Raw genomic sequence first — 26,840 nt, forward strand, 5'->3', positions numbered from 1 at the left:
CATGGCCGTTTAAACGAACAGAGTACTGCGAAGCAGCTTGCAACTCCAGAGCCTTGAGACCCTTATGGGTGATTTGTTGGGCCTTATAAATCCTTATCGATTGATCAAGCGGGATTCAACAGCGCATGTATGAGGATCGTAGGTTTCACCAAATTGTGTAGGATCCTTCAGTGCTTTCTTTTAAGCATAAAAAGCTAATCTTCGTACACTTCAGGTCTCTTCTATTGATGCTATCAGGGTTGTAAATAAGCCAGGAATCCCAAGAGGGCAAAACATATTTCTAAAATAGGTAAACCATTTGATCAGATTAGCCTTATCCAGCCTCAAATAATCCTTTATGATTACCTGGTTGAAGGATGAGCCACTCAGCAGCCTGACCAATAGCCACCTGAGAAGAGAGTGGAGGGTGAAGACATCAGAGGAATAACCCCCACCAAGTTCTTCATAGGCTATGTAAGCCAGAATGGACTGAGGGAAGAACAAGTCATCTATAAAAAGAGTTTTTTAATGTTTGCAAGGCAGATGTATCCTCATAACCCCAAATGTCACTCACGTGAGCTGCAGCAGAGAGGCACTTGGATTGAAAAATTGTAAACATAGTTTGAAGTGGCTTAATACCCAATCTGGTGGCAAAGTCACCTGCAATGGAAAGTTTCGTAATAGTTAAAGTGGTAGAACAGGAGCCCTTTCTATCAAAGTGTACCACTAGGTATGGGAACGTAGACACTTTTGAAATTTAATTACCAGCAATGAAGTGGTGACAGGATTTGGTGGATTTTAGACCAGCCACTAAAATGTGAGTCTATATCAAACTTATTGACAGGAGAAGTCATGAAATCTTCAAAGAAGTGCAGAAGATGTTCTAAACCAATGTATGTATGGGCTAGCAGAACAAAATAATCAGTGTAGAGGAACACCAGGATAGGCCTTCCTCCTGCTGTGGGCAAATCACTGGCACCCCGAAGAAGGTCCGATTCTAGCTAATTGATGTATAAGATGAATAAAAATGGGGTTAGGACTCATGCTTCGTTTTACATCAAAACTCATGATACACTGCGCATTCAATCCATATCTTATAACAGCATACATGTCATTATATAGATCTCTTTAAAAAAGAGCAATATCTGCATCCACACTGATTGAGATAAACAGCCCAAAGTCTGGCTATGTTGACTCAGTTGAATGCAGAAGTGAGGTCCATGAAGCCCAAGTGTAAGACCCTCCACTTTGTTACCACACCTTTATTGACGATATAAATTTAAACGTTGATTGATGGTACTCCGTTCAGACCTAAAACCATACTGTAGGTCAGAGATAATACCATTGCTTTCAACCCAATGGGTAAGTTTAATGAGAACCACCCATCCAATAATCTTGACTACTGAGTCAATTATTGAAATCGGGTGATGACAGCGTGGGTACCCTTTATCTCCTGTCTTAAAAATAGACACAGTAACAGATTGAGACCAGGAGCTAGGAAGGACTTTTTTTAAAGCTACATTAAGAACCTTTGTGAGCAATGGGGCACAAAGGTTGGGTTCTAGCACATGGCAATCAGCAGGCACCCCGTCTGGACCTGGGGCCTTATTCTTGGTTAAACCAATAAGGGCTTCATATATTTCTTCTAAGCGAAACACAGTATTAGAGAAGCCTATGAGGGGTCCCACATCTCGTTCAGAAGTGGCCAAATAGCCGGAATCTTAGACCCATACAAAGTGATTGACCCAACTATTGGGGGAAATATAGGAGCAAACAATATTCACTTTACCCAAGGTAAACATGGGACGATTCATGTTTTCCCAGAAAGAGTACTCAGAGAGAGGGTGAAAGCTTAAAACGGTTGAACCTAAACATCATCTTCCATGGCCCTTTTCCTGAACTTTATGGCTTTTCTATAAAGTTGTCAACAGGATGCGACCACGTCTCTCTCCCTGGGGTGAGTTCTGACACATGTTTCTAAATCCCCGTGTGCTCTGGAGCACCTGTTGTCAAACCATCGAGGGTGGCAAGGGAATGATCGTGAATTTGGGACGTTAGGGCATAACTCACTGAACAACAAATAACACCAAAGGAAGCAAGGGTATTAGACCCCTTCCCGAGGCACTTATCAGTTAACTATTGATATTTTATTGATTATTTCAATGCCAGGCGATCCAATTTTAGGGCTGGCCTTGAGACAGCACTTGCTTTCTCACCAGCTTCATTATGTCCAAAAACATCAAAATAAAAACTGAAAATACATACATTCCAGGGCTTTCTGCCACGCCTCTTTATCAATTGGTCAGTTCAAGTGTCATTCAGATTTTCCTTCTATTCATCACAGCTTGCAGCTGGGGCAGTGGAAAAGCCCACTTCATTCACTGGCTGTCTTCACTTTATTTGAAGAGGACAACACTTCAATAGAATGCGAAGTCAGGAGGTCATCAGTGGGCAGGACAGGTGCTTGTGCAACATGGGCAGCAGTGTATGCTCCACCTATGGTGCTGAGAGGGAGTCAAGTGAGGGCCAGGCAGTACTTCAGCCCCATACCATGGTCCGTTCAGGAGTGGGTTTACATGGTACAAATATGCACCTGACAAAAAATGGGGTCTGGCCCTCCCATATCCGGATAATCCCAGCTTTAGGAATACTGGAAAACTCGTAGTGTGATGGAGAAGTATTCCTATAAACCCATCCCTCTCCCTGGACACCCCTCTGCCAGACTTGCAATGGGGACCTGACTCTCATGACTGCCTTTGAGCTTTACTGGTCATACAAATGAGTAACAGCCTTTGGATATAATGGTATTTTAAGAATGTGTAGGGGCAGAGTGGGGAAATGTATGGTGGTCTTGGCTGGGCTGGTTACTAACATCCTTGTGAGCCTTCTGGCCAATAGAAGGTAACTATTCTTGCAGTCTTATATTTTGGCATACCACCGTTTTACAAAAGCTAACAGTATCATGAACTTTAAGATAGACCTGTACCTTGAAAAACATAACATCAGCTTTTTGTTGAAAGTGATGGGCAATCATTATTTTTTTTTTTGTCCTCATATTCATCCCCCGTGCTTTGGTTAAGTAAAAAAAGGCAATGACACAACAAACGACAACATGCCACCAAACCTCAGTAGATCATCCCCTCTAATCTACTGCTAAATTGAACTTTGATATAGTATATAGGGAAACCAAAAAACTGTTAAAAGCGTGGGTTGCTCTTCCTCTTACGATAATTGGGAGATCTAATATTTTGAAGATGTGTATCCTTCCAAAATTTACTTTTTTGTTCAACACTATCCCATTAGAGTTTGAGAAGAGTTGGTTTAAAAAACTACAAGGGGAGTTATCCTCATTTGTATGGGCTTCCAAGGGAGTTAGGATTGCTTGGAAGAAGTTGAGTAGAAAAAGGGAATGGGGAGGTATTGCGTCTCCAGACCTTTTTAAGTACTATTTGGCTTTTCACCTAAAAAATATTAGAGTTTTATTGAATAAAAGGACTGAGCACGATTCAGTCTGGGGAGCATTAACGGCTCACCTTGAAGAAGAAGGAGCAGATCACTTTTTATATAAATTTGGACACCCCAGTTACTTCAAGAAAGTTCGCTTGAAACTCCCCAGACATGCATGTAAAGTTTGGATGCATTTTCGGAGGGCGTTAGAGATACCTTATTTTTGTAGCTCAGCTCCCATTTGGGATGCGCCTGGCACTCCGGAATGCCTCATAGACAAACTATCAACTCCTTTGAGAACAAGTGGGGTGGAAAGATGGGGCCAATTGATGGAAGGAGACGAAGTGTTAAGCTGGGGCGCATTCCAGGAAGGTACTGGCAGGACAGTTGCTAGATTTAAGTATCTTCAAATATCTAGTTGGGTAAAGTCTCGTCGAATTGGGGAAATAGGGAGGAGTATATGGGAAGGGAAGCTAAATCAGGGAGCTATCAACAAAGAGGTTGCATTGTGGTACCACGCTCTGTTAGAATCATCAGATGATAGCGCTTCCCTCCCCTTGTCGAAGTGGGGAGCAACTTTCCCAACTTTAGATGTTAAAACACTGTGGCAAAAGTCTTGTTCAATAATGTGGCTTACTACTAGTCCTGCAGGGCTGAAGAAAAATCATTTGTTCACACTCCATAGGGTTTACTGGACTCCGGCCAAATCAACAGCGATTGGGAAATCTCAGAAAAATTGTCCAAGGTGCGGGGATGATAAGGCGGATGATATTCATATGTTTTGGCATTGCACTAAGTTGTTGAATTATTGGGGGGACATAGAGAGTATTTTTAAAGTAATTTTTAATGTAAACTTAGTTGTAAATCCAGCATTGGTGGTGTTTGGGGTGTGGGACCAGGATACAAATTATCAGAAACTGTCAGTTCAGCAAGAGCATTTGCTGTTCATATTAATTCTTCTAGCTAGGCGAGAAATTTGTCGTAAATGGATTGATCCTCTGCCTCCTCGGGTGTTGGATTGGCAGACAGCTGTAAATCGAAACTGTACATTGGAACAATGGGGCCCCTTGTCTAGAAAAGATAATTTTTGGTTATATTGGGAAAATGTGTATCAATAACATATTATTTTTTTTTTGTGTCATATAAACTTCGTATACTTTAAAAAAAAAAAAATTATAATTTAAAGTCCAATGATTAAGATCTCCCCCTCGTTCTCTGGAGGTGCTGCTTTGGCTACGATTGAAAGTGATAACTTTTGATCAATGACTCCCGTACGAGAAAGTACAATCAGTAGATTAGAGGGCAATCATTATTATGCAGGTTAAATTAACTTATGTTTTTTATACTCATTTAGGAAACACAACCCTGACACTGATTGGGTCCAACTTTGGAAATGCGGCAGTGGCTATTAGAGTATACATTGGTCCACGTCTTTGTCCTACAGTTGAAAATAATTCTACTCATGTTGTCTGCATCTTGCCAAGTCTCCCACCGGGCATATACCCTGTTCAGCTGCAGGTTGGAAACGTGGGTCTTGCTTCATTCAGGTATAAACTTTGACATTTTGTCCATGGACTACATGTACTTAATTACCTACATAGTTGTTTCTTCTAGGCTTTTGAGCATTCATTTAGCTAGGTTCCTAACTGGTGATGACTAGTGTTAGGTAGGGATCTAGAAAATTCATGTAATTTGCTTTTGCATAATTATGCAAAATTGTGGGATACTTATGCAAAATGTGAATTGCTCATTTAGCTGAATATTTTCATGCAAAATGCATCATTGCATAAATTTTTGACACAGTGACACTTTGTGCTGGAAAAAAACACAATTGCTGTGGACAATAGAGCTGTGCGTTCTGGTTGTTTGTGTTTCTCCTGTGCTCTCATTCTATCATTTTGTCGTGAATGGTGACATAATTACAGGACTGGTGTAATGGTGTAGTTTCAGGACTTTAACTAAGAAGCGCAATGCACAGTTCCAAAAGTTACACATTTTATTCTGACAAATTAAAGTTTGTCCAGGCTTAGTGTCAGGATGAATTTTGTGGTCTGTGTGCCTAAATTAAGTAGATCTAATAGGTCTACTTATTTAATATAGAAGAAATTTGAGAAATGTAAAGACACATTTAATACTTCATACATCTCGTTATCCTGGGGTTCTGGTGCCCCCCTATGTTGATGTAGAATTTAAATGTTTGTGCACTCGCACAAACATATGAGTTTGTGGGTATTCACAAACATTTTCTTTGATCATTTTCCAAACGAAAAGAGCTGGAGACATGCTGATTTTGAAGGTAGGAGTACATCTGTTTCCACGTTTAATGTACCGGGAAGCATGGCAAAAATATCTGGACTGATGTGCCTCTCATGCATGAACCAGGAAACGTAAGATCTCTGGTTTTGGGAGAGGGCTGCTCAGCCTCTACTGATTGGGGGGGTGCTCAGTGGTCTTCTTTTATGCAGGTGGTATCCATTGAGTGGGGATCCTATATTTTCAAAGCTTGGGGATTCTCACTGCTCTCTGTGGCCTTTGGCTGCTAAAGTTCTTGCTCCTTTACTGTTGTTCTGCCCCTGCTCTGCTTGAGGCCCATTTGGATAGGGGTCTGATATTTCAGCAGGTAGGGGCTGCTCACTGACCCTCAGAACATTTAGAGTCACCCTTTAAGCTTCCTCCTAGTCCGCCATTTATAGTCTTTCTTTTAGGTTTGCCATATTCTTCTAATTTTGATTTGTGTATGTTACATTTCAGTAGATTATGTTGTGATGTAGAGATTAGCAGATATAGTAATCCATCGCAACAGCAATGGAATACCCTCTCCATCAAATTCTAGGTCTGTCCACCTGCCCAATTTTGAGCCGGAAGCATTTCAATGGAGTGAACCTTCCTCCTAAAGCCCAATGGGGGAAGCACGTAACGTCGTCCACCCTGTTTAGGGTGGATGGCGTCATGTGTTTTTTTCCTGTGCATCACGCCAGGAACAGTAAAAAATAATGACCCTCCCTCATCCATCGAAGAAACTTCCCATGGTGTGGGGGCCATTAGTCATTTTTATGTTTCAACAACAAACTCTCACTTTCGGAGTTTGCTTTGGAAAAATAAAAAACTTTGGAAAAGACATCAACTGCCATGGCTGTGGTTCCTGGGAATGTGTAGAGATGTCTGTCCACGGGCCCAGCCGACGGTGGGGGATGTAAATTTCTACACCACCATGTCTGCCTTTACGCCAGTCGCCAAAGCCTGAATCAGAACCTTTACCTTTTTATTAACTATCCGACAATTTTAGTTAAGTGTGCCTTTCTTCCTTGGTCGACCATTGGTTGGTTGAAAACTTGGGTTCTTTCTCCATTCAGGTATAAATGTTGACATTTTGTCCATAGACTGCATGAAACTCTTTTTCTGAGTTCTTCTCCAGGATTCACCTTCATCTTGTCACCTTGTGTTTTTTTTTCACCTTTTACCTATATTCTTCCTATTTACCCTCACTGAGAAGATCACTAAAATGTTTCATCAAAATCGCATAAAAAAAGTGTGCGGAACATATTTGTGTGGGACGAGCCCAAACAAATAAGTTTATCCTACTAACTGAATAGAATATTCCTATTCAAGGAAGGCTCCGTGTACTATGGGATATTTACTGTACAAATTATGTCATGCTATTTTGATTATTGGAACTCTTCCTTTTCATGCATGGTAGAACCTTAAACAAAGAAGATGCACATCCTCATATCGAATGGCTTTTCCTTCAGTTTGCTTTTTACTAGTTGGGCTGTGAGTAGTTGTAAAAAAATCCAACCTATTGTGTTACAATAAACATGTAAATTTTCACTGACATATGAGTTAGTGGTAATTCTCTATTCTATGTAAAGGACAGTCGAGGCAAACTGAAGAATGCTCTTGTGGCACAGACTTACTTGACCTTCGCTCCACAGTGGCATGCTGAACCATCATGCACAAAGAAGTAGATGTCTCACAAACATACCAGTTTAATGCAACGTAAAGAAAAGAGAACCTTTGACACGGCATAAAAGCGCAAGCTACAAGCTAATATGATTGTGGTTTCAGTCTAAAAAGCGCTCTTGTGTTTCCTTTTTCTTAGCAACCCTGCTCGAGCTAATATTACATACATTTTGGAGGTGACCAGTGTCTCCCCTCAGCGTGGATCAGTGTATGGTGGCACCAAAATCACAATAACTGGTTCTGGTTTCAGCACAGACCTCGAGAACAATCAAGTACGGCTAGGTAAGTTATTTTTATCATTTTCAGATTTAAGTTTAACAGTGAACTTTTAGCTACACCAAATCCTGATCGGAAATATCATTAAAAGGAGAAAGGACCTGTATGTCTGTACCACAACCCCGTTGCAACGAAGGAATTATCTGACCTAGGCCACAATGGATACTTTAGCACACCCAGGAAAGTTATAACATGCGCACATTTGTCCGACCTACTGAGGAAGAAAATGCCTCAGGAAAAGTCAGACTTTCTTTTCATTTGTGTGCATTAATGCCCTTGCAGGGCTCGTCAGCCACACGCGGTGCCCAGGTGCTCACTGTTACCAGAGAATCTATCGGGTCCAGCTCGAAAGCCTCCTCTACATACTCCCTGCTCAGCAGGCCTCAAAGATGCACACACCACAGGATGCACTCTGCCCTGCTGCCCCATTGGAAACAATACTTTAAGTATCTGGAAAGGGGCAGGGTGCTCACCCGTGGATCTCAGGACTGATTATGTATTCGGCTTAATCAGCGCCCCAGAGAACGATATTTGATTCGTACACCGCCAGATTTCAACTAGTTTTAAGCAGAGATGCCCCTCCATGTACCAGTCTTTCATAGTGAACTGATGATGTGCACTTAAAAGCACAGATATTCTGTGACAAAATGCTGCTGTACAACATCTATCCAAAAATGCATCTTCCCAGCCATGCTGCGCATTCATTAGTGACATTCCTTAGTTTTAGTATTTCAGAGGTAATATATTTAACCTCATGCAGACAGGTACACACAACAATCCCTGCTCAAAAACAAAGTTACTCATGGTAAGAACATTATAAGTGGCTTAGGGCCTGATTTAGATTTTGGTGGTGGAATACTCCGTCACCAACGTGACGGATATCCCGTCCACCGTATTACGATCCACCTAGGATAAAATAGGATGGTAATAAGGCAGACTGATATCCGTCACGTTTGTGACTGAGTATTCCCCTCTGCTGAGATCTAAATCAGGCCCTTAATTAGGAATTAATGCCACAGATGGCAACAACTAACTACATTTCTGATCACAATATTAGGATCACTCGTAATCGTACAAAACCAAAGTTAACAATTATTTATATTGTTGAACAAATGAAATTAAAAACAAAATCCATAGTCCATTCTGCATATGCTTTTGATTTATTAGATGATAATTATATCAGACGATATGGAGACATGGCTTAAATACTTCTCTGTTCCTGATGTATCATTAATGTTGACAGGCACGTTTTTGTTGAATAATTGTTGAATAAGTTCACTAGAGAGACAGCCAAAAGAGGAAGAGTAGCAGCGTTTGATTAAAAAAATCACATCTTACCTTTTTTCCCATATTCATTTATATATTTAGTTAGATGGCATCATATACCTAAGTGTCAGTATCAATTTTTAATTACAAATGAAACATAAGGTCTGAAATCAATGTAAATGTATAAGAATATTAACTGAGTGCATGTACAATTCCAAACGATGTCAGACAAGGTTTCAAAGAAAAGGTATTCTTTGTGTTTAGCTTTTTGAGAAGGCCTATTGTCACCATTAAACACACCCCTGAAATAACCTGTTTTCACACACTACAAACCATAAGCCGTACTGCATATAGAACGGGGCAGGGAGCCCCCTTCAGACGTAACTTGATGGGCTGCCCTTTGGGTTTTGCATCAGCCCACTTCATATCGCAGATGGTTACTGTTAAACTTGGCATCCTTGGCGTGGTCCCCCTCAGCTTTTTGCCTCTGCTTCCTTTATTTTTGACTGTGTGCTGGACTTCGTTTTTGCCGGTTTTTGATAGTCTGGGCACTTTACCACTGCTGACCAGTGCTAAAATGCAAGTGCTCTCTGTGTAAATTGTATCAGTGATTGGATTTTCCATGATTGGCATATTTGGTTTACTAATAAGTCCCTACAGGTGCCCAGGGCCTGTAAACCAAATACTAGTACTGGGCCTGCAGCACTGATGTGCCACCCTCATAAGTAGCCCTGCAAACATGGCTCAGACCTGCCACTGCAGTGTATGTGTGTGCAGTTTTAAACTGCCAATTCGACCTGGCAAGTGTACCCACTTGGACTTAAATACAACTACCCTTACCTCTATGTATTTGCGTTCATGATATTGTGGTAGTCTATATTCTGGATATGATATATTGGCTGCTCGATATTTAAAATGTTGTTAAAATTTTAATGTTGTAGAACACTAACCACTCCGTTGCATAAGAGAGTGTTACTAACAGCACTGCCAGGAAATGTTTTATCACAACTAAATGCCTCCACATGCCTAATAAAATACAAGCAGTAAGTGTCCGTTTTCATTCAGGAAATACTAAAGGCTATAGATTTCCACAATTCTGTAAGAACTATCATTCAAGGAGCAGATTGAATATGTTTTGGATTTTTCCAATCAGTTTGTTTACAAACATCACCATGTTAGTTTATCAAAGTACATGGTTGTCTATCAAATATGCAATTTCCATTTTGGGCTTGCACACTCAAAGAAAGTATTGTCCTTTTCTTGCAAAGTGACCTTCTTAAATATGGCTATAGTAGACCCTCTTAATTGCCCTGCTGAGTTACCCTTCATGGAGTTACTGCCAGGGTACTGGCGAGCTAACAGTACCTCCTGAGCAACTCATTGGATCTTCCCTGTTTTAAAGAGTATTCAAAGCATGCAAAGATAACCAATCTAAGGACCTCAAATGTTCCTTTACAGGCTGGTAGTTATTTAAACCAGATTATAATTCTGACAGACATGTATTTTAACCTGAGAAGGCATTTCAGATGGGCCCCCATTAATGGCAGGCCGAGAGAACACAAGCTCCAATGGGAGAGGACATTTCCAAACCATCAACTACAAGGGTGTCAATGTTCTCCATTAAATCTTTATTGACATTGATGCTTGAAACAATACGGTCAATAGAAAAGAATGCTGCTGGAGCTTGAGAAGATGAGTGGTGTTAGAGACTGAGATCCTGATTTGCCATACTTCTATCTGATACACTTTCTACTTAACAGCTCTGAAGACACAGTGGCAGGCAAATTAGCACTGGTCCTAAACACCATGTCACCAATGTCAGAATGTAACTTGAAAAGGAAGATCCAGGAAACTCTGTAAGCCACCTCATAAATATGTCGAATTAGTTGAGAAAGGAGGCAGTAACAGCGAGAAAAGAGTACACCCAAAGATGGATAGTCAATTATTTAAATTTGATCTGTTCTTGCTAAAACAAATAAGAAGAAAACGTATACAAGATGCTGGACCAAGGTATAGAGACAGTGGTGCACTGCTCTTCAAAAATGCCACAAAAGCTTAACTAAATGAGTATTGTGCGTTAGAAAAGCTCTGCTTACTCTTGTATATAAAAGGGTCTTTCAAAAACGAAAGTGTTTTTAGCGGGGTACCTGTTTTAGCACTGCAGCGTACTTCAAGCTAAAACGTACCACAATGTCAGTAAACACCGCCTGGACTACCTTGTATTTTTGCTGTGCTTTTACATAATGATTTCGAAAACACTCACCTGGATGTGAAAAAGCAGCCAAAATAACAAGTTAACCACTCTTGATACAGCCATTAACACATCGTTCACTTTTCAAGTAAAGTCTGATCAAAAATAGATCCAACTAACTCCATGTGACGCAGCTTATTTTTTCAACCATTATTAAATGTGTCTCCAACCTTGAGGATTTGATAGTTCCACACATCATGTTATCATTAGTAAAGGCTAGCTACAAGGTTAAAAAACAAAAATGAATAAAGGAACTGTGTTATCACAGGAGTGAGCATTTCAATGGCATATTGGCCATATCCGCTACTTCCACGGTCACTTGCACCCTTTGCAGTGAGCCTGAGTGTGAGGGTCAAGCTTTGTTAGGGGCAATCATTAGCAGCTAGCTGTGTTTTAAAAAAAAACACATTTCTGCCAGCAGTGAGAAGAAACAATCCCTCGCTCAAGTTCTCTGGGATCTGTACCGTGCCATTCATAATCCCACAAGGGAAGTACCCGGAAGAATAAGTGACCACCATGCACCCTTCCTCACTTGAGGCCTGGAATACATGACTATTTACATATTGTTTTGCTCTCTGCAGAGTTCAGAAATCCCATTTCATCACTGCACTTCTGTTGGGGGGTGAAATTCACTTTCTAATGTACTATAAATTGTATGGTACACTATTAAGGCAATATAAACGCGCTAACTGAGAACGGAGGGGACTACACATTCCAGACTGCTTTGAGTCCCCAGGAGGCGGCCGTCTTTTGCATCACCTTCTCCCACTCACAATCCAACGAGCGCTATAAAGTGCGAGGGGGCATACTGCAGCGCGGGACGTGCTGACCGAGACCGGAGAGGACTGCACAGCCCAGACTGCTTTGAGGCCCCAGGAGGCAGCCATCTTTTGCATCACCTACTCCCATTCACAATCCAACAAGCGCTATAAAGAAGCGGGAGGAGACATAGAGTGGCGCAGGACGTGCGGGCCATGCCCGGGGGAATCCTGGAGGAGGCTGGGCTGTGCCATTACTCTTTCATTTTTTGATTATTCCCCCCAGCTTGTCTTGGTCTGTGCCAATAGATAGGAATTTAGGGTCAAAGGGGCTTAGGGCATCCCCTGGTAAGAGGTAAGGTCGTAGCATTTAACGACTGAGTTTGAGGTGGACAAAGCATCTAGACTAATGGCTATGGGGAAACCTAAAGCACCTGAGCTCCCGGGGGGAAAGGACAAAACCTCAAAAAAATGAAGAAATGCAGGATAAAATTGTGCGATTTCCGAAACTGACGATTTAATAGAGGAGGTCGAATCTCTGCTCTGCACTAAACCTAACCCTCGGGAAGGTATCGACCAAAAAGATAACTTCCTATTATGCAAAAAAGCTAGAACCGCGAAACGAGAAAATTATTGATATGAAGGGGAAAGCTGACCAGCAAGTGCTACATCCAAGCCCAGATACTAGTATAGATAGATGCAAAGATGATGCTGTACAGGCTCCACGACATTCCCCAATATTAACTGAAAGCACTGGAAGGGAGGGTCTTGCTCAGGGTTATAGTATGTTCTAATAGATATGCAGTCTTGGTGGCAGTCGAGGCAAATAATGCCCGGGAGGAAAAATCCATGGATACACAGACCCAAGTTAGCCCTGTAACACAGCCAGTCACGGAGAGACTACTACTATTAGACCAAGCTTTGGACAATTGTCCAAAATGTAAGGCAAGGAACTTGGTAGATCTATATGATCTGGTGGGTAGATTAACGCAGGAAGTTAGGGAGTTAAATTACGAGGTAGGAACCCTGTTGGCTTTCGTGGAGAAAGGAGAGGGAAAGACTATACATAGCGAAAAGCATAAAAAATGGTTCCAATTGGACTCTCGCATCTACTAGGTAGATGTACAACTCCTCAGTGACCTACCAAACAGTCTAACCTAAATTTAAGTAAAGACAGCGCTACTTATGCAATACGAGGGTGCATAAATAAGGACAATGATTGTAATACAGAAATACATAAACCCCCAGTATCTAAGGCAGAAGCACTCCATGGAGAATCTTGTAATCCTACTTGGGAGAGCCGCCCCAAACTTTGGCCATTAGAAACGAAGGCAGGATGCACATTTAGTTCTCACACTCTATCACATAGCAGTAGGGCAATCACACCAAATTGCGGGCAATATGTTGAGAGAGACTTAAGGCCCTCTAGGGATAACTTAATTTACTTAACAAACATCCCAAAATTGTCCCAATTTGGCAGGGAGGATGAGGAATCCTTTAAAAATAATCTTATTTATTGGATCAGACATAAACAACACTGCTTATCCTTAATTCATTCAGATATTATGAGGGTAGAAAAGTTGCCGGGAGATAGTGGGAGGTATGATGCTATTCTTTTGACATTAAGGGGCAAGAGACTAATTGAAGGCCTAATTGTCATGGAGCTGGGAGTTATTGTCCCCCTTAAAACTGCTATGAGATTTTGCTTGGATAATCCATTCCCCACGATCCATACAGTTAAGAGGAACCAACAAGGAGATAGGGGATCGAAAATAACAAATGAGGGAGATACTGACCTCGAGGCAGTAGATTGTTTGATCCCACTAGATCTTTCATGCCAGGGACAGACTGTAGATATAATAGTAGATAGAACCCTAGATGAGAATAACCAACAAGCTAAGAGGGGAGGGAGTGCAGAGGAGCAACTGCCTGGAAGTAATAAGCTGCTAATATCTCAGGGACCCATGGTAAGTACTAGGCCCCTTTTGGTTAAGGGATCTGTCTCCATGGTCTTGTGGAATGTAGCGGGTCTAAAGAGCAAGCTCATAGACCCTGATTGGCACAATTATATTGACCAATTCCATCTTTGTCTCTTCCAGGAGACTTGGTTAACTGAACCACCCTATAAATTAGGCTATAAAACCTATTACACTAGTGCCACCACAGCAGCAAGAGGGAGGCTATTTGGGGGATTGGTTATATGGGTGAAAATGTCCCTTAATGTTGAAATAAACAAATATGACACAGTCTCTGCCGACATTCTGTGGATGTCATTAAATTACAAAAATAAGATTTTATTCTATTTATACCATGTCTATATTAGGCCCAGGAGGCCAAATCAGGAGTGACAGGAAATAGAAATTTTAGATGACATGATAAAGAACGTCCCGATAGGAGAAACAATTTTGATTGGGGGTGATTTTAATTGCAATTACGAGCCTATAATCGGCCTTGAGCATCTGGTAGAGGATGAAGATATGGCAAGAGATATCCCCCTCTTATCTACCGAATAGTCCGTTTCTGGTACAGTCACGGCCTTACAACTCATGAACCTTACCTTAAAGCACGGGCTGAGGTCATGCAATGGCAGAGTGGAACAAAGCGGCGATAATTTGAAAACTTTCCAAAATAGGATTATATTATGCACAGTACAATTAAATGGGAGAGCAGCTTTTAAAATAGATAACAGAAGAGAAAGCTACCACTTTCCTCTAGTTATAGAACTGAGAGAGTGCTTTCTAGATCTAGCCTCCATGGGTAAAAATAGGGCGGGGCATCAAACTATTGTTAGCAATAACCGTAAGACAGTAAAATGGCCAGTAATACTAGGCAACCTGGGTGTCATGGCAAACATATACAATACATTTACAGAATTATTGGATCCGCATGTGCATAAAAGTCCCATTGACATACCAATCTTAGATATCCATCAATCACTGAGCACAGCCCTGAGGCTCTACCTCATCAAACTGATTCACCGAAAGCCTAAACAAGGCAGGAAACGTCCTAGGACGGCCAATCCCTGGTATACTACAGGATGCAGAGAGGGAAAAATACTGCTGCTAGAAGCCTTAAAACTAAAAAATCCAATAGCAGTGCAGCAGGCAAGGGCTTATTACAGGAAAATTCTCTCCAGTGCAGAGAAAAACTGGGAATATCAAAATTGGTCTGGTCTCCTTGCGGCAGCCAAATACAAAGACACAGTATCCTTCTGGAAGATAGTTACACATGGTAGTAAAGAAGGGACATCTAATACTAAGCATCATATAGTTCCTAGTATGTGGGTTAATCATTTCTCGAACCTCTATCTAGATTCATCAGAATATAACCCCCATCTTTCCCTGGATAGGGATCAACCTATCCGGGAAAAAACATCAGATGCACATTTTAGCCTGGAAGAAACTGTGGTAGCTATAAATGCAATTAAAATAGGCAAAGCCCCGGGCTTGGATAAGATCCCTGGGGATCTGCTTAAGCATAGTGTAGATGGTTGGGCACCATATGTTAATCTAATTCGTAATGCCATAGCAAGGGGAGAACCAGTCCCTGAGACATGGAAAGGAGAGGAAATAATACCAGTTTATAAAAAAGGATCCAGGCAGGATCCTGGGAATTATAGGCCAATCAGTTTAATTGATGTCATGCAAAAAACCTATGCCAGACAGCTGCTGAATAGAATAACTGACTGGACGGAGGGGAATAACATTCTAACAGCATATCAAGCAGGCTTTAGGCCAAAGACTAGCACAATTGACCAGGTTACTATGCATAATGTGGAAATACTCCAAATTGATGAGGTGTCATCTCTAAATCGCATTTGTGGATTTGCATGCAGCATTTAACCTGGTTCCGAGACATATCCTATAGCTTTTGCTAGGGAAACAGGGTATCCCGGGGAACCTTTTACACCATATAATTAGGCTACATGAAAATACCTCTGTAAAGGTTTGGTGCGGTCCAAATAGAGAGTTAACAGATTCAATTCCCATTAAGAGGGAGGTAAGGCAGGGCTGTGTGCTTGACCCAACCCGCTTCTCCCTTTATATCAATGATCTGGTTGACTATCTTGAACATAGTGACCATGATTCTCCAAGACTAAATGGAGATCCTGTCCCTGCCCTCCTTTTTGCAGATGATACCATCTTATTGTCCCAAAGTCCTATGGGGCTACAGACTCTTCTGGAAAAATTCAGCAAATACTGCACACTGAAAGGGCTAGAAAGTAATACAAACAAAACAACATATTTGATTGTTAAACCTCACAGATCGCTTAAAAGAAACATTCTGATTAATGGGCAAGAATTGGAACTTGCTAAAAATTCGAACTATTTAGGGATATTGTTGGATGCAAAGCTATCCTGGACGTCACATGTGAATAAAGCAAAAACACTCTTAGTTCACAACTCTACGGTGATAAGTAACAAATATAAAAATTCAAGAACAGAAATAGTCTCCCCAGTGTTAGAAGTGTATAGGCATAAAGCGCAGGCCACTGCATTATATGGGTCCGAGCTATGGGGAACAGCTAATCTGACACAATTAGTGTCTCAAGAATATAGCTTTGCAAGAGGAATATTAGGATTGCCCGCATCTACACCATTGGTCCCTCTCTTTCATGACCTAAATATTAAGCAAATAGGCTACTTAGCAGCTTTGAGGCAAATGCTTCATTGGCGTAGGCTATGGTCAACTCAAGATCTGATCCATTACAGGAAGGCACTGATCGAGCTAATGGATCTGGATAAGACAGTATCCTTCCCCTGGCTTCACCACATAAGGTCCTGGTTCCTCAAACTTGGGCTCAAATCCTTTTGGGATGAACCCCATACCTTTACGATACGTTCAACGAGCCACCTAAAGCAAGTCTGTTGGGACTATCTCTTGAATAATCTCTTCCAAAATACGGGTCTAGGAAAATTGACATCTCAATTTCTGGATATTAAGCCAAAACCTAGGTTTGGGGAATGGCTAGATATAATTCAGCCCAGGCGGGCAAAATTACTATACATGAAATTCTGATATGGAATCCTTCAAACCAAGGCATTTAATATTAAATGGGACCCCCAAAATGCGGATAGTCGTGATTTTATTTGTGGGTTGTGCAATATGAACACCATTGAAACTGTTGAACATGTTTTATTGTTTTGTAAAGCCTATGAGAAGCCCAGGAGGAAATGCATTCGACCAATCTGTAAAAATCTAGGAACTAGGAACTACAAAGAAGCCGTAAGACTATTAAGGTGTAGCACCATTCCCTTTATAGTCTTTGGAATAAGCCGCTTCATGCTAGCAGTATCGTATATTTGAGATTGGGAGGACCTGAGGCTGTAAAGTAACGTCCTGTTTATGCATCCTGCTTCTTTAAGTAATCCCATCATTTAAAGAGCGATAGGTGCAAAAAGGATACAAGCAGGAAATCTTGCATGTTGGGCCTGATTTAAGATCCTAGTAAACTGATTGATAGTATTGGGATTAAATGACCTCCTATGGTTATAGTTGTACAGTAACTTTAGGAGTTTTAATTGATATTTATGTAATTGTTTTATTATTTATTATCTATTTATAAGACATTTTTATGATGTGTTTTTTATTGTAATGTCCTTTTATGGCTTATAGCTGAATAAAGGAAAGGTAAATGAATGAATGAATGGAAACGTTAGGTCAGAAATATACATTTAACTGTTGCTTTGCACAAAACAACACAGACTTGAATGTCGGATTTTCCTAGCTTTTAAAATAAGTGTCCTTATTTGTTTACCTTAATATTTGCAGTAAATTCATATTGCAGTCTCCATTCTTGTATTAGAAGAGAAGAAGGTGAACATTATAAAGACAACTGGTCCAAGTGCGCGCAGTTTAAAACTGGTATAAATCAATGTAAAGATTTCTGATTTTGAACAAGAAGTCTGGCGATACAAATCGTCTTCAAAGTACAAGACTCTAGAAACTGGTTACAAAAACATAACTACATGCTTATTCAAACAAAGTAAAACCCTGCAGTCCTGTTTAGGACCTTAGAGTGACATATTGAGGTTTCATGGGCTTTTTGCTTTTAAAAAGCTGTTGAAATGTCCACTTTTCTGCAAGTGTCGATTTATTTGCAGACCAGTGGAAAGTATCCAAATGTCACTAAAAAGGAATATGAGGTGCAGCGAGTGGGTCCTCGCGCAAGCAGAGGGGTTGTTCTTGCCCTCCGAGCTTTAGAAATGGAGTGTGAACGAGTCCATTATCCACAGACTGCTCAGTGCAAGGTGGCTCACCCAGCAGCAAACAGGAGCCCTCCTCAGGGCTGCGCAGTCTTGGGCCTCGCCCTGCCTACCAAGAGACTGAACGGGGCAGGGTCCATCTGCCCATACTATGGGCAGCTGGCAACTCCCCCTCACTTAGCCAGACCTCTCAGCCCAGTGGCTGGTCGAGACCACAGACTTTCCACGCTGCGCACCCACCTCCTAACAGCAGAGTTCAGCAGCTCTTTTTTTATGAATGGAAAATGCTGTATGCAAATGAAGGCGACTCTAGGAAGAAAATGCTTAATGGTTACTGTATGGAAAAAAACAAACACACACACATTATGATTGTGTGTGGGCAGGAGTGGGGCGACAGGCTGAGGTGTGTAGGGAATGAGGAGGGGGGGAAATGGCTGCAGGGGCCTGGAGCCCCCTTACAGGAGTACGGAGACGCTTTTGATATTAGCTCCATCAGATTCCACCCACTAAATCCTCCCCGTACAGATGGGATAATTGGGTGATGTTGTCATCACCCACTACACTGCCCTCCCCACGGGGCTCCGGACTATTGAGTGAGCTCATCAGCAGCCAATCAGGGGCCACCCCAAAAAAAAGGATTTCAGAATCGAGGGGAAGAGACAGGGTGGAGTGAAGGAGAGACAGGGATAATATCCACAGTATAAGTCGGGGGAGAGGAAAACAGACGCATGATGTCTGTGTGTGTGTGTGTGTGTGTGTGTGTGTGGATGGGAGGCACATTGGGAGAGAATGGGGCATGCAAAGGGGCAAGGTTGAAGGCAAGAAGCAGAAGTCTTCTTTGGTTATTTTTCATTTTTATATTCTAGTTATTCAGCAAATCTGCTTCCTGTAAACTACAGCCACACCAAAGCAGTATGCCCACGCTAACAAAACTGGTATTATTTTGGACTCTCAGACTCCTCCTTCTCATGTTCTCTCGCCATCTGACTCTCTCACTCTGTCTCGCTAATCCCAAAACTGTGCAGTAGGAAGAGGGGTATATTTGTAACTGGAACCCCATATCCACCTGCTTGGCATATAGACGGAGATGGCAATCAGTAGAAGCGTGGGGATAAGGAGAGAAACACAACAAGGGAAACAAGCATTTGCAATGCAATAGGTTTTCGCACAGTTTGAACAGGCTAATTGTCATCTTTTGACAACAGCGCCCACGAGCAAAAAAAATAAAGCTCTAATGAAGTTAGCACAGCAGCCTTTGAAGATATATGGCCCCATAAAGGAGCTAAGCAATGCCTTGTGTGTGATGTCATGTGTGATGCAGGGAGGGGGCCCTAGAGAGAAAGACTGTCTGTGATGCAATGTGAGGGCATATGGTGTTTATTTAGTAAAATAAGCTTATTTTAAGGAGACTTTGTCTAGTAAAATAAGCTTATTTTAGGAGCAGGAAAGAGGACAGCACTAGAATAAAGCTAAAACAAATGTCAGCTTGGGATGAGGAATGGAATGCTGCAATAAAACGCAGGCAGCTACCAGCCTAAACAGCACAGTGAAAGGGGAGCACCAAAGAAATTTCAAAAATAGTCCATCACGGCAACAGATTAAGACATCAGAGTGGAAGAATACAGTGCTAGGTCACTGTTCTCAAACAGAAGGAGGGAGAAAAAGGCAGAACGGACCACTAGGGTAGAATTTTAAAAGGACATGGCAACAGACAAATGAAATTGCTTTAACCCACAGTATAAATATACTAAAAGTATACATCAGGTCGAATGCTAACACTCAACCTAAAAACAGAAATCATATCAAACGGAAATTGGCATCTTCAATCATGTTCAAAAGCACACTCCTTTCTGCAAATAGAAAGGAACAGAGGTACTGCAGCGTGCACTCGTAAAGTGCCAGCTGCCAAGTGCAGCTTTTGAAGGCCATGAACACAATGTGAATGTCATTACTCCGTTTAGCATTACCAATGCCTGATCGGTGTCGTAGAAAGCACAAAGGCTAAGGAAGAGTGTACCTCAGAAGGGAGATGAAGTCAATGCTTATGGTCTATAATTCTAACAAGTTTAAAATGAGAAGTGCAGAGAGAAGGAGAATTATTTTAGAGCTGGAGATCTGTAGGGTACATGAAGGTAGATGAGGGGTGACCAGTAGCATGTGATAAACAATGAAAACATGAAATTGCAAGACAAAACACTAAACTGAAAATGGAGATGGTTAAATTAGATAAGGTCACATAAGTGAAGAGATTGGCCGATTTATTAGAAGATGAGGCAAAGATTTAAACAATAAAAATCTGTCAGAAGGATAAAAAAGAACAGTTAAGGACAAGCGCCAAAGAATTCAAGTGAGGATTAGATCTTCTTGTCCCTACAGGAAAAGTTTGAACTCATTTTATACATCATGGAATTCTCTCCGATATCCATAAACATTAGAATATCTCTTTTCGTGTGTGTGATCCCCATAGCTCTTTTACAAAAAAAAAAAAAAGAAAGCATGCTGTAAAACATTTTCTGTGGGAATTTTCTTTGTTACTAAATGTTATCGAAATGTGTTTGAATTAGATTAGGGCATTATTTTTTTCCAGCACAATTTTGTACAAACCCAAGTACATTTGGGCTTTCATAGTGAAATATGATCTGCAGGATCTGTTGCTAAACCTGCAGACTGCTGGTTTGAGCAGAAACCGTCTTTTAGTGAGACACTTTCTGGGCAGACCATTTACCACCGGTATCTAGCATGACGTGCCTGCTTGGTTTAAAATTAGGGCTGGATGCATCAACATTTGGCGCAGTGCAGCAAGACCACTTGCTGTGCTGCTGCCTCACATGGAGAATGCAGGAATGTGCCATAATTACTAAGGTATGTCAGTCTCTGCGTTGGTGCACTTGTGGCTGCCAAGCACCAATGCAAGCACCCTTAGACCATTGTACAAGGGTGCATGTGTTACAGGCAGTATTAATTTGTGCAGGAAGGCATACCTTCCCACACAAAAATGATCCTTTGAGGCATTTTCCTCTTTCTGCATGTGTTGCACAATGCAGCACAAATAGGAAGAGGAAACAGTGAGGAGAAATAAACATATTTCTCCTTGTTATGTCTCACCTGGGATAGTGCAGCATTTTGAAGCATTCCCAGGGTTACTAGTCTTAGTAAATCTGGGAATGCACCAAATACCATGGGGGGATGCATGGGAACACCTTCGCTCCACCCATGGAAAGCTTTCTTAGTGCAGAGAAACACAAGGCTTGCTTTACTCCAGATTTACTATACCATGCAGATCTATGCTAGGTGGCTCAGCTTGACATAGTAAATCTGATGTAAGGGCTTGTGTCGCCTTGATTGATTCAAGGGTAAACACAAGCCCTGGATGATGGCTAATGGTTTTCATTTTTCTCCTGAGTATAGCCAGTGTCTTGCCTTTAGTTGTTATCCAACTTCAGGAAATCATTTCCTGCAACTGAAGTCTGTAATGTGAAGAGAGTAAATCATGGGCTTACAGCTCTGGCTTCCATCTTCACCATCCTCACTAATGCCTCATTCACTTTCATAGTAATTCCCCAAAATCTTAAAAGAACAACCATAACACATTCCTGAACAAACCTAACATCGATCCTAACACTACTGTTCAGAAATAGAGCAATCTTGCGCATATATAGCACTGCAAGTGCTCTAGAAACCCCCACAATCGTCCATTTTCCCTCATTCTTTGATGCTAAAGACAACTTAAGTGATTTTTTCCAGTCATGGTGAGGGATTGAATCTTCACTCCTGGTCTTCTGAGAAGTAGGGTCATATTGGCTATAGAGCAATCAGTCAATGCCTGACGGGCTGATCTGACAGATCAGTATGTGGACCAGTTTTTAGCAAGTCGTGGGGCGATTTTATAGGAAGGTGGGCCTGTTTTTACTGCATGTTTCCTTTTTAATACTACCAGCATTCCCTGCAACAAGCACAAAGGCATTCCTTGAATAATACCCATGCAGTGTGTCTTTACAAGTTCAAAACTTACCTGATTTGCAGATGTGGGACACTTTATTATAGATATCTGGATTGCTGAGGGGGACACTTTTAATTTGGTGCCCAGGCCTATTTTTGGCCCTGTCTGACCTTGAAACACGTTAGTAGTTGAAGGATTCTGTATGGTCAAATGAATCATGGTATTTTATATATGGACCATTCCTTTTGTTTTAAATCAACACCAGGGGTATTTAATAATAAAAGAGATTCCTTGGGTATACCCCTAGGTATTATTAATTTTTATGTCATGAACTGGACCATTGTGTTTGTCCTGATATCAGATTAGTAGGAGCTCCCGGATCTGTGGACATCGGTTGAGTCTGCTGGGGTGGCATTATTCCTACCCCAGTGTGAGAGGTAGCCGATGATAAAGCGTGCCACGATACATTGTGAGTGAGAAGTTCTCTCAAATATCTTTTTATGGCCCAACAGCATTGCTTCCCAACTGTGAAAAGACAAAAGGAACTATGGGACCGTGAACAGCAGTATCTGTTGTGTTAAGACAGAGAAGAGCAAATCAGCACCTTTTTGTGGCAAATGATTTATAGCAAGGTAGATGGGATCCTCCACTCAACGTGAGGTTGATTTCTTTTCAGTGGACCTCTTAGCCGTACACTCAATGAATAATGACTTTTATACCATTAACTTTATATTTTTCACTAATTGTAATAACATTGTAACCGTTCAGCCCTCTTTTACTCTACATTATTGTCTCTTGCACTCCCTCATACATATACGATAAACCCCTCCCACAATAATACATAAACATGATGTAATGCCAACAACTCTTCAAATGTAATATCCATCTAGACACTCAAGTGAATTATATACATAGTGGTGTGTTATTCAGCCTCAGGATAGCTAACAGGGTGCTGTAGATTTAAACACAGTTTATTTCTCCAGATGTCTACTCTAAATTAAAAACATCATTACAAAAATGCTATGCCAATGATGTCCAACATAGGTCACTGATGTCCAGCATAGGTCCAGCCGGATGAGCCATGCCAGATATAATCAGGGCTACAACTGACTATGGTAATGGACGCCACTTAGAGTTATTGTTTGAATATCATTTTATGTGGCTACTCCAAAATTAAGATACGGATCAGACCCTGCTAGACCTATGTTAGCTACCCCTTACTAGTACATGTTTTGCTCTGTATGCTTCACTTTCTTCTTATAGTGATGCAGAGTGCAAAGTTTTGTTATCCGGCAATTTATGTTTCATTGTTTGTCCTTTGACTTTGGAGTCTATAGTTGCTTTTCTCGAAAATTTCATTTTGTAATTGCAGTTCAAAAGGTTCAGTGTGTGGATTTTTTTTATCAGAAGAAGTAAAAAATTATGTTTTGTTTTTAAGCAAGTTTTTTGTGCTTCACAATCATTGTCTCTTTTGCAGGTTCTATGCCTTGTGAGGTTACTTCATCAACAGAAGATAACTTGGAATGTGTCATTCAGTCAAGTGGTGCAACACACCTTGTCACCAATAACGGCGCAAACATACGTAAGTGCTACTTCTCTGTATAGTAACAGCAGGTATCAATTGTGCATTGCCATTGAAGAAATGATCTTTCAAATATCAATATTTCTCCCTATCTCATTATTTAACTCGAGAATAATGATTTCGAATGACATGCCCTGCTTTGCTAATTGGACCTTCCTTCAGGGATGCTTCTTAGTCTGTCAGAGACTGATTGCATGAATGGTTTGCAACCTCTACATATTTAATTGTAGTAAAAGTCTAATAAAGTGTATGAATACTCCACCGTCCGACTGAATGGGCAATCTGGTGGTTAGTTAATTTTAAAAATAGTAGTCGATCAACACATACCTCGAATTCCACAGCAGCAGGTAACGCCACTCCTACATGTGCTCTGGCCTCAGCAAACAGTAGTGATGATATTATTACGAATGTCATCAAAATGGATAAGGAAATGCCTACACGAGTCATGTGATGTCAATAATTGCCCTTATGGAAGGCATCCCCAGGTCAGCATGAATGTTCACTCAAATATCAGCTTTAAAGATATATTTAGAAATGCAATACTTTTGTCCCAAAATATTTCCTGAAAATACATGTGACCATAAAATACAAACTTTTATTGTTGGATGACTGAAGTCAATATAAATGTCGATAGAAATGTCAATGTAAATGTCTTCGAAAATACATGTTTACAACACAAAAACAAAAACATGCTTTGTATTTTCATAAAGCACTCATTTGTAGTGCCATCACATATGTGGAGATCCCCCATTCCATGCTCATTTATCGTTGCAATTCCATATTATGGTTGTCCATCATATCACAGGGATTTTCACCAACATGATGCAAGGGATAGCCAGAATAAACCAAGAATACATAGACTGAATTGGGGAGCGCGCCTTTATGCCAATGAAAGGCATAATTAAGTCAAGTTTACCTACGATATGGAATGCATTGGCACAATTGGGCCTAGGCCACCATTCTGCTTGCATAGTCAAAATTACATCGAGAATCCCCATAATCTGCCTGGAACAGTTATGCCTGCACCAGTAATATCCTAGATAAAGCCACACTTACGTCTTGAATGCCATTGGGATGTCAATGGTGGATGTCCATTATGCCAGATATCGCCACATTAATGACATAAAGGCCCACATTATGACAAAAATGAGCCTCAAATATGTCAAAAATCACAATCACAAAAATCACAATCACAAAAATCACAAACAGACATGCACTCACAGATCCATTAACTCGCAGACACAGGCACATGACCAGCACTTGGATGCAAAAGGGCATTTTTACACAGTAACCCTAAAACTGGTAAACGGAAAAGGGTACGGCTTAGGTTTCACAGCACTGGAAGTCATCCTTGTATTTTTTTTTTATCTTTTCATTATAACCAAAAGTTGGCACTGATGTAACAATTTGACTTGAATTGAGAAGCGCAGCATCGGTCTTTATTCATCACCTTTAATTCTCAGTTAACAGTCCTTTATTGCAGAACATCTCTATTAATAGGACTTAGAATGTATTTACTTTTTTGTGCAGTAAATGCCGGCGGCCACCACAGGTTTCAGGAAAGATAGTTGTTGAGAATTTCACAAAACTGTAGGCACTAAAATAATGTGCTTTTTTCTTGGCACAGATTATGGGCTCGGATACGCCTGGTCCCCAGCATACCTGGACATCGCTGTCGGAGACACGGTGGTATGGCAGTGGGAAGCCCCGTCTTTGGTCCAGGATGTGGGCTACCAAGTGTTCTCTGTGTCCAGCCCCGGGAGCAGTGCCTACGACGGGGAAGGATTTAAAAGTCTCAATGGCAGACAAGCATCTGGTAAGCTGTGGCGTTTTATGAAGAATTCGATGCTCTATAAACTGAAGGCAGGTTGACATTAGTATCTATCAGTCAAATTAAATGCCCTTTTTAGTTTGCTAAATTAATGAAATTCAACAAGCATGGCTGATGTTGGTAGTGACTGAAAGGCGCATTGGCAGATGCATAACTGATAAGAACAGCGCTGAAAGGACCTGAAATGCCTCGACTTACATTATTTCACACTCCCTCGATTTCAATGTATTTTATGTGAAATGTGCATTTAAAGTAGCGGGCTTGCTTGGTAAGATGTGAGATCACGACTAGGAGTTCCTGGTTGCATGACTAGCTCCGCCTTCTTGCACTAAAAAATATGTAGATCCGACATGCAAAAAATAAGCATTGGCAAAGCCCAAATGTTTGACGGTTGTACTGGAGCACTGACAAAAGCAATGAAAATGCATGCTTCACTACAAAACAATCTAAATAAAGGATTGTTTAGTATACACATTGCATGGATGAAATGAATATTGACGTTTGGTGACAGTGTACGTTTCAGATGGAAAATAGTAAAAAGCATTGGCTAAGCTAACAGGTATGGTTTTAATGTGATATAGGAAATATTTTTTGAGCTGTATTACCACTCTAAAGCCTTACGTATTCGTTTCCTAACTTGAATATCTGTCAGTCAATTTTGAAAGCGGGGAAGCCTATGCCATGTCCGTGCCAGGATGCTTACACATTTTTCACTTTTTACCCATGTTGTCTTCATTAATATTCATACTTAAGCAAGATGGATGTTTGCCAGTAGCATGGATTGTCAATGTCTGAGGTCGAGGCGCTAATGCTACTCGCACCACAGATGCGGATGCCAGATTTACAGATTCTGCGGGCAGCCAATTAGGTCAAAACCTGAGAATAAAGCAAATTGTTTATGAGACACCTTCTTGACCACACAGGTGTTAAGAGGACCGGTTTGAACATTCTGATGCTGTATAAGTCAGCCCTAAGGAATTCAAGATCAACTTCAAAGAAGTTGAAGAACAGTGGAAAAGTTCACCCTGTAATCAAAGTTCTCAAAAGTTTAATGGCAATATGCTGGAAACTGTACACGCTGCTTCTCCACTGGAAAATAGTTTCTTTGTGATTTTATTTTCCACCTACTCATCAGCCAATGTACACTATAGACCAGTGGTTCCCAGTCTATGGTCTGGGGACCTCTGGGGGTCCGTGAAGCCTCCTCAGGGGGTCTGCAAAGCCTCCTCAGGGGGTCAGCGACTGCTTAGAAAAATAAATAATATTAACAGATTAGGTCCCCAGCTTTCAGTAATGACTCAGTGGGGGTCCCCGGATTCCAATAATAATTCATTGGGGGTCGCT

At 41.1% G+C, this 26,840-nt stretch overlaps 1 protein-coding gene across 2 annotated transcripts in view; it reads left to right on the forward strand.

Moving 5' to 3' along the window:
• LOC138282759 (fibrocystin-L-like) overlaps positions 1-26,840 on the forward strand; it is a 455,872-nt gene that overhangs the window by 182,235 nt on the left and 246,797 nt on the right. For both annotated transcript variants that reach the window (XM_069220630.1, XM_069220631.1), the window contains exons 34-37: positions 4,781-4,973; positions 7,526-7,668; positions 23,561-23,665; positions 25,293-25,481. In XM_069220630.1, the coding sequence (XP_069076731.1) occupies positions 4,781-4,973; positions 7,526-7,668; positions 23,561-23,665; positions 25,293-25,481 (630 nt within the window). The remainder of the gene's footprint in view (positions 1-4,780; positions 4,974-7,525; positions 7,669-23,560; positions 23,666-25,292; positions 25,482-26,840) is intronic.

This window comes from Pleurodeles waltl, chromosome 2_2, assembly GCF_031143425.1.
Source record: "Pleurodeles waltl isolate 20211129_DDA chromosome 2_2, aPleWal1.hap1.20221129, whole genome shotgun sequence".
Lineage (NCBI taxonomy): Eukaryota > Metazoa > Chordata > Amphibia > Caudata > Salamandridae > Pleurodeles > Pleurodeles waltl.